This window comes from Contarinia nasturtii, unplaced genomic scaffold (assembly GCF_009176525.2).
Source record: "Contarinia nasturtii isolate CC-2019 unplaced genomic scaffold, AAFC_CNas_1.1 Cnas_scaffold_493, whole genome shotgun sequence".
Classification (NCBI taxonomy): domain Eukaryota; kingdom Metazoa; phylum Arthropoda; class Insecta; order Diptera; family Cecidomyiidae; genus Contarinia; species Contarinia nasturtii.
Genome location: NW_022197846.1, coordinates 2,968,364 through 2,977,319, shown reverse-complemented (window position 1 = coordinate 2,977,319; position 8,956 = coordinate 2,968,364). Strand labels below are relative to the sequence as shown.

General features: G+C 32.0%; 1 protein-coding gene across 1 annotated transcript; it reads right to left on the bottom strand.

Annotated features, from left to right (window-relative positions):
• Positions 1-453: 453 nt before the first annotated feature.
• On the bottom strand, positions 454-1,715 carry LOC116339238. Its single transcript, XM_031765004.1, has 2 exons — positions 696-1,715; positions 454-619 (listed from the first exon to the last, which is right to left on the bottom strand). The coding sequence occupies exons 1-2, from the start codon at positions 1,310-1,312 to the stop codon at positions 541-543; spliced, it is 696 nt and encodes a 231-aa protein (XP_031620864.1). The 5' UTR covers positions 1,313-1,715; the 3' UTR covers positions 454-540.
• Positions 1,716-8,956: the final 7,241 nt, after the last annotated feature.

Below are 8,956 nucleotides of genomic sequence, written 5' to 3'. Positions count from 1 at the left end.
GGCCAATTTTTGTAGGTAACATTAACCTTTGACATTAAACGCCCATTCCGAAGTCTCTTCAAACCAAATGGCCGATTGGGTGGCATCTCCGATGCACCAAAGATAATCATTGACGGTCATATGCTGACATTCCTTTTCGTAGCATTTTGATGCGATACTCAATGTACCATTCCCGTGTACAAAAAAAGTGACTGACTATTTTGGGACAAACTGACTGTAAAAACAAGCAACCTTAGTTAAATTTAGTTACTCTTCAATCAATTAAAGTAAGCTATGGTTAACTACAACAGCTAACTATAGTTGACAATAATCATAGTCACTCGATAGTCAAAACGTCCCAAAATAATCGCCTGACTAACTGAGTAACTATAGTCGATTGTTTTCCATACAAAATTTTAAAATTCATGAATATAGCTAACTATAGTCACTTACAGTCAATAGTAACTTGGTCACTTTTTTCCACTCGAGTTGCCATGTTGAATGGTGGTCCGAATGGGTACGTCTTCAGATGATTCTTTTCTTCGATATCAAACCATCCAGCTAATTTTTTCGCCTCTTTTTCCCTTCGTTTCTGCTGAGTTTCCCAGTAAAATCGCGTGTTTGGTATTGTGATGTTTTCCTTCATTATTCAAATTGATAAAAAATTCTGAGTTTCGATTCAAACATATTTCAAATTACATTTCAAAATATCTCACCTCAACGGCTGGTTCATCAGGATGTTGCGACGTATTATAGCCAACCACGTTTTTTCATTCGGATCGATGCCATTAACGTATCTCTTGCCTACAAGATTGTCCGCCTGTAAATGCACATTTTCGTTGCACGTTCGCTCTGGTTTGGTGTACAGTACCGATACGGAAACACTATTGGTCACGGATTGATGATGGAATTGTTTGGATCGTTTGCCCAATTGTTTGATTTTATCGACGTCGAACAACAAATTCCATAGTCCATCTCGATCATGATCTCTGTAGTATTTTTCAGGGTATTTATTTAGCCGGTTGGTATCAGTATTCAAGAATCTGGGCACCACTTTTAGCTTGCTTGCCAATTTGTTATACAAATCTCTCATATCCAATCGCACGCAATTCACATGATAATCGCATAACGGTACAAGAGCAAAAGTGTTTATTTTCCGTGGGCGATTGTTTGTTGACTGTTGAAAGTTTGGATTGTCACGAAATATTTCATGAATAGTATTCCATTGTGTGGCATCACTGTGATAAGATGCTATTTGACGTTGATTTTGTCCGAATAACCACAACGATTCAAACCAATGATCCTTTACTTTCATGCATTTTTGCGTCGCCATCCAATTGCGACCAGATCATCCAATAAAATTTTGGCCTTTTCTATTCTTTCCACATTACCATTTGTCAAGTCGTTGGATCGATATGCTAACATTTTGGCATTTCTGATGTCGATGCCATCAAATCTCGGTCCAAAGATGTTGTGGTTGCGATACCAGCATTGCATTCGAAAGAATGACTCAAGTCGAACTTCACACCAAGTGGTGAGAGCGGTTTTCGTATTTGCGAAGTGCTGTTTGACAAAATAACGAAAACTATTCTCCAACTTTTCATTGTTCGGCCATTCGAACTGTTCATCACTGAAGTTTTCGACCATGAACTGAAACTCTGGCGGTATGCGATAATCGGTATTATTATTGTAAACATTTTTGGCCAATACCGCATTAAAGCATTCGAAGAAGAACTTTCGACGATCCCATCGCAAAAAGAACTGACGATCTACATTATCGAGTGCTTCATTCACCTTGAATAAAATCAAAAGTGTGGCCAATGAGGCAACTTCCGTCATTCGTAGACTGCGCTCAAACAATATTTGCGTCACAACTGCTGCATGCTTGGGTCGAAGTATTGTTTGCAATCCACATTTTATTGCAACGAAATTATTTTCTTCTTCTCTTTCGTCATCGTATACCGGCGAATCGTTGTTATCCCTTTTTCTTTTCACTTTCGAAGAACTGATACAAATAAACGAAAATAAAAATATAGACACAAATTTAGAAAAAAATGGACAAACACAATAAGATAAAACCAATTCTATCACAAATCAAATGAAATAGTAATGAAGAACGCGCATCATAAATATCACGTCTTACCTCAACAAAGTGACTCTGTGTTCTAAATCGAATGATGAAATTTATTTCCAATGTGACATCAACACTCTGTTATATCAAAATTAAACAAAGACAGCCACAAAACCAACTGTGAATACATCCATTCCACAGCGAACAGCGTTCCGAACACACAAAATCGTTGAAATTGAAATGACAATTAAATCAACTGACTGCCCAAACCACGCTTCGAACACTCTCAAAACAAAGTTTTAATGTAAACAAAATCGGTTGGTGCGATTGTAGTTTCAAAGTGATGGAAGTTGTTTATACTAACAATACTGTCACACGATGCGATCACATTTTTAATACATATAAATGAATATCGTTGGATTTGGTTTGACACATATACACCGCGCGAAAAGAAAATTTTCAGAAAGTTGCATTTCGATAATTGAAAATACTAATTCCACAAATAAAGAAATATACATGCAATATGACGTATTAAAGAGTTCTTCTGCAGAGTTTTAAATTAATATTAAAAAATCTCTTTCCGAAAAAATTGTTTATTTTTTTATTTGAGCGTAAATGAACAAATGAATTGTTAGATTTTCAATTTAAAACTTAATGTGTTGGGTTGTGTTCAGTGAATCACTGTTCACATTATGTTGTCAAATGAAATATTATTGGAATTCGTGGAAACTATGCATATAATATCCGTTCCATTTGACACGAAAATCACCACCAGAATGGGCAAAAACGTCACATTTTTCAACGTTAGAATGTACTAAAAACATTACAATTACAATTGGATAGCTAGTGTTGTAAGTGCTGAAATGTATATTGCGTGTCGAGGCAACCGCATACATATACGAGAAAAAAAACACAAATGTTGCGTAATTTTTCTTCTTTGGATATTCTTATTTGCGAATCTGTAGAGTGCTTTTGAATGAATTTTTCGATAGTTAAATGCAGCGCTTTTTTTGTTGCATAGATGTTGGAAACGTTTTTTTTTTTTAATCGTGATTCACAATTTGTGACGCAGCTGAGATCTCCCTCTCTCTTTCTCTCACACCTTTTCACAATTGATATTCGATTTGAGCTAGTTGTTATTGTATCGTATACTACCGTGGAAGGTAAACATTTTTGCTACAATAATTTTTCGGTTTTGTATGCGACCGATGTACAATTGAGAGAGTTGTCGTTTTGTTGTAAATGATTATGATGCTTTCAACTGAACAAAGATGACATATATTTTCATGTTTTCATTCGAATATTCGAGTTATGCTCTTTGGCTTAATCGATTTCACAGTGTCTTCTTCTTTTGTTCATTTAAATGAGACAGTTTTGCATGAACAAGAAACAAACGGTGAAATGAATGTTTTAGAATGAACGTTTTTTTCAAACTCATTGAAATAAAAAACAATACACACGCATAATTTTTTTTTTAATAATACAATTTTAGTGAATTTAGTAGACAAACTGCGTATAAAGTGGCTACTCCTTTCTTTATTCCTTCCCAAGAAACAACGTGTTAACGCAAAATCATCTGATTTTCCGTATTAACGCAAGTTCATGGTCGAATTTTGAGAAGCATTTGTGTGTAGTTTCAGTCAAAATGGCTATTTTCTAATACAATATATCGGTACGTTTGGCAAAGTCACATTACAAACGTTGTTTGATATTCAAAGTCAAGCGAAAGAAAAAATAATTGTTAAAAACTAATTTCTAAATTAAATGATGTGTTAAATGAGGGCTGCCATCATATTATATTCCGTTTGCACCTTGCAAAATGTTGTCTTCATGTCTTAATTTGTGTGAAATTTGTACGAGATCAGCTTTGCTACTGCGAAATCACGATACCAAAGAGTTGTAAACGATGGTTGAGCAGCTCCCTCGATTTCAACGTTTACATTATTTTGTTGCCATGTTTGAAGAAGCTTTGCTTACTGAACGATTCGGTCCATCTCGAAGAGTTGCAGCCATTTCAAGCAAACTATCTAAATTACAATGCAAATTTTTAAAATGTAAACAAAAAAATGTTCGTCTCTGTTTTCGAATTCGAAATTATTTTTCGTTCCAAAAATAAATTTCTTTTGCTGAAATCACTTGAAATCTATTTTTAAGTGAATTGTTTATTTTTAAATTATGCGCCAAACGAATCATAAGATTGAAATACAAAACTTAGCCTCATATCAGCCCTTATTCACATTTTATACTATGAAAAACAACAAAAAAATGGATGCATGTAAATAAACCAAATGGAATGTGGAATCTGTGGAATCTTAATTGTAAACGATGCATATTATCTATCGTTTCATTTGATACGATAATGACCACCAGAATGGGCAAAAGCGTTACATTTTTCAACGTTAAAAATATATAAAAACATTTTATATCAAATCTTATTTTCTATAAACAAAAAAAACAGTATTTTTGCACGACAATTTAATGACCGGTAAAAATAAATGAATTAAATACAACAAGTCATAAATAAATAGCTAATTAATATAACATTAAATAAAATTAAACAAGTGTAAAAAAAAACATCAAAACAATTTATATTAAATGAGAATTTAGAAGAAAAAAATCGAAAGTATTTAAAAAAAAACACATGTCCAATGAGATAGATGTAGCTTAATAAAATACATGAATGTTCGAAAGATGCAACCCGAAAATTTCTATTTCGCTAATTTAATGAAAGTAATCAGTTTTGAGCACGCAATTTTCTTAAAATATCGTATACACATTCGGATTTTCATATTATCAGCCCGAAAGAAGGCCATCTTTACTTTGCGCTCACTTCTTTAAATTTTATGTTGAATTGATATTTACTAAATTAAGTGGCTAAAAGAAATGAAACCACAAGGAAATAAAACTTCAAAAAAAAAAACAGTCCATCAATTTTTCTGTTGAACGAAGATTTTTTTTTGTACGTATTGTTTCATTGAGCTTGAAATCGATTTTATTTTGAAAGTCGATATCATGGATTTTTTTCCTGCTTGAAATCAAATGAAATGCCATGTACAGCAAGGTTCAAATGAAATATTGCTTAATTCTTTTATATCTCTAGCTATGCACAGGAATTAAATACAAAATCCGAATGCATACAAAGAATAACACAAATTCAAATCGCCGATCGATACAACTAGCCTATAATACCTTCAAAGTAATACCTCGTTTTTAAAAGACACAATATATTCTTTCCAATAACCATTTTCGGTGTGCTTAATGACACAAATATTTTGCTTTAATCCAAAACAACAAATGTTGTTAAATAAATATCAATTTCTTATGGTTAGATCGAATTATAATATAGTAAAAGGGAAAAGAAGTAAAGACAATTTAGAAAAACGAAAGAAGCATTTTTACATGTCACGAGCAAAGTACAATAATTACGATAGGAGAGTATGTTGAAAAAAATTTGAAAAAAGAGGAGAAAATTTCTTAGGATGATTGTGTTAATAGTGAATAAAGAGCGTAAGTCTCTTCAAATAAGAAAAATAGTTAAAAGAGAGCATCCACCTCAGAGGACATGCTCTCTTTTAAATATTTTTTTATGCAATAACTAAAAGTCAGAAAAACAAGCTCACCTGGAGGATTAGATGGATTCAATAGAACTATTTGAACACTATTATATTTTATGTAGTCTGTATGTATGTAAGTATGTATGTGTATATGACATAAAAACCTAAAAGTGAGATTCGTTTGATTCCAGAGAGAGAGAGAGAGAGAGAGAGAGAAAGAAAGAAATCACATTTTTGTACCCTTTTTTCTATTTCGAAGACAAACTCTAATACAATAAGTATTAATAATTTCATCGAACGTAATTAATAATTAGGTTTTGTATTAACGGAATTTAAAACAAAAAAAAAAACATTGTAAACTGTTATGCGCAAAACAATCTTCAAGAACACGAGCTCTTGCAATTGCATTGGTTGATTACATTTCATATGGGTGTTGATATAGTAAAAGTGTTTATTTATTAGAATGCCGAAAGGTAGCTGCTGTTTTTTTTTGTTCCTTTTGTTACACACTTTTAAAGTTAATGTAAACTGCCTAATTCATAACACTTTTCAAGTGCCGCACCTGAATACAAAGAGCGACACTTAAAAAAAGTGCCCGCACCTCCGCGGTATCTATAACAGCTCTGATTCAATAATAAACGGATGTTGCGTACGATCTAGTTAAATCCTAGGGGAAAATGACGACTTATAAGTTCGACGAAAGCTATAGAATTGTACGAAAAACTTACAAAAACTTAGACGAACCTATGAAATCGCACGCTTCTTATGAGAATCTATACGAACTAACGCTTTGTCCATATACATTAACACACTGCTGTAAGTTCGATATGCGTCAAAATGTCGAAAAAGTCGCACATGTAGTAGTCAAATGACTTTAAAAAAAATTTAAAATAAAAATTACCTAGAAAAGTGGATATCATCCTTAAAAGACCTGATTTTGATATTGAGGCATCGCTCTCAACACTCATAGACCCATAAGCAATAATACTTTGTGGATCTTTGAGATACATTACTGATTATTCACTATCAAAACCGACTCTTTCAAAAATGACGTCTAATTAGACGAATTTATATTTCTTGGTATTTTTCCACCGAAAACTGTCTCGACTTATTTATACAAATTATTTTCTATCTGATTCGACATGACTAAAATTTATCACCATTTCCAACATTCTGCGATTTTCAATTGACGTTGAAAAACTTACTAGTAATCTATAGGAACTTACGTAAAACATAGACGAACTTACAAAAATGTATGTAGAACTCAAGAGTTCTTACGCGAACTTGTGAAACTTACAAATACTTATGAACTTACAACAAGTCATTTTCCCCTAGGTTAAATCGTTGAACTTAATGTTTAAATGGCGTATGTAAGAATCGAAATTGAGACAGAGATTCGTTGCGCATGTCAATACTTTTGAGGCAGGCCTCAATCTTCTCAGTGAAACAGGATCATTTTTTGCAAACCACTCACTAACATTTTGATCGTTGCACAATTTTGTTTTTTGTTACATTCAATTTTGCATTCAACAAATGGCTTTAAATTAACGTATTAAAATGTTAATGAACGTCACATTTATTTCTATAATTAGGAAATATGCAGATAAATTTTAATCTCTTTTTTAAAAGCAGACGGAATACATTAGCTAATAATAAACCCCAAACTTTTTTTGCTTCAATCAACTAAACAAAAATCGATTTCATCATTCACACAGTTAAGCCCAAATAGATGTAACACGTGAATTATACAATATTATTGATTCGAAAAATAAAATGAACAAATATATATATATGTAATTGATAAAATTGAAAACGCAAGTGTTTTTACCAAATTTAATTCGAATTAGATGATTTGGATGAAGCAAAAGCCCATAAATCGCACTACCTTCTGCGAAGACGGAATGTTTTCTAACAAAAGAGAGCTATTAAAAGACAACACACAAAAATAAGAAGAAAACAAACAAACAAACAGATAAAGCAACACTAAAATGGAAACTTATTCTTATGGAAGTGATATATCACGTTACATATATAGTATACATATATTTAATATAAATATATACACATTTAAATTAAAAATCATATAAATGGATCTATGATGTAAGCCATTTTTACAGTTCGGACGAAACATAAATTTGTTTTCTGTAGGTTTTCCTGCCACTAATTGAATTGAAGCGATCTCTCAATTGTAATCGGCCAAAAAGTTGTTTGTAATCGCCAATATTGAATTGATTGATGCTCACATTTCAATTGTGTGAGGTTGAAATTAAACAAACATTAACTATTCGTGAAACAACAAACACCGATTTGCGATTATATTATAGTCTACACCAATTGTGTGATGTTAATTTTAATATAGAAATTTCGATCTTATCTCATTCGCGCTTGATTGGAATAATTGTCCGAGCTGTAACAAAGGCCTTAAACAAAGCTTATAACCAAAGAGATCATCGTATACCTAATAATTGATTAGAGAAAAACATATCTTGAAATTTACAACGTAAATGTAACTAAAACTATAGTGAAACCTCGACAAAACTCATACATTTTTCACACATACACAATATTTTCCCGATGATGATGATTCAGAAGGAAAGAAAAAAAAAATTAAAATGTTCGAGTTCACACGTGAAAGAAATTGTATTTTTATGATCATGCATTGTTAGTGTTAGAGAAAAACACACACACACACAAAATATAATAACGATTCTTTCATTTCGATGTTGGGGTCTAGATAACTTTTATTTAATTTCGACTTGAGAGAGCAGAAATTTGTATTTTTTGTTTAATTTCGCTTGTAAACGTTGTACGAGTAGTGGTTTTGTGCTGTGTTGAATAATGTTTTCAAAAGTGCTGGTCATTTCAATTTTTGAATCGGGATTGTGTGCTTTCTTTCATTTTTTTATGAGAGACAAGACATTTACACAATAAAAAACGACACAATGGCCGATGGTGTTCAATTATCTACCACAAAAAGGAAGACATTGAACATATTTAGAGCACATTGCTTTTTTTTGTTTCTAATATGTTGTTTGGCAGACATAATCCAACAATTTGACCTGACTTAAGATTAAAAAAAAATAACTAATTTCCTTTGAATGTTAGAGATAGTGTCTTATATAGTTCAAAGAAAGCTATTGTCCAACAACAATATTTGTCGTAAATAGCACGGATTGGGCTCACCCCTCTTTGCTACCTAAAAAACAAAAAAAAAGTATATATATTGTCGGTGTAGAAATTGTTGCTTGTCTTTTTGTTTGAAGTAAAATAAAATCAAGTGCGTATAAATTATCAAATCGTCAGGCTATTTCATTTATTTTTATTTCGAATGAATTTCGGTCCTAAGAAATAA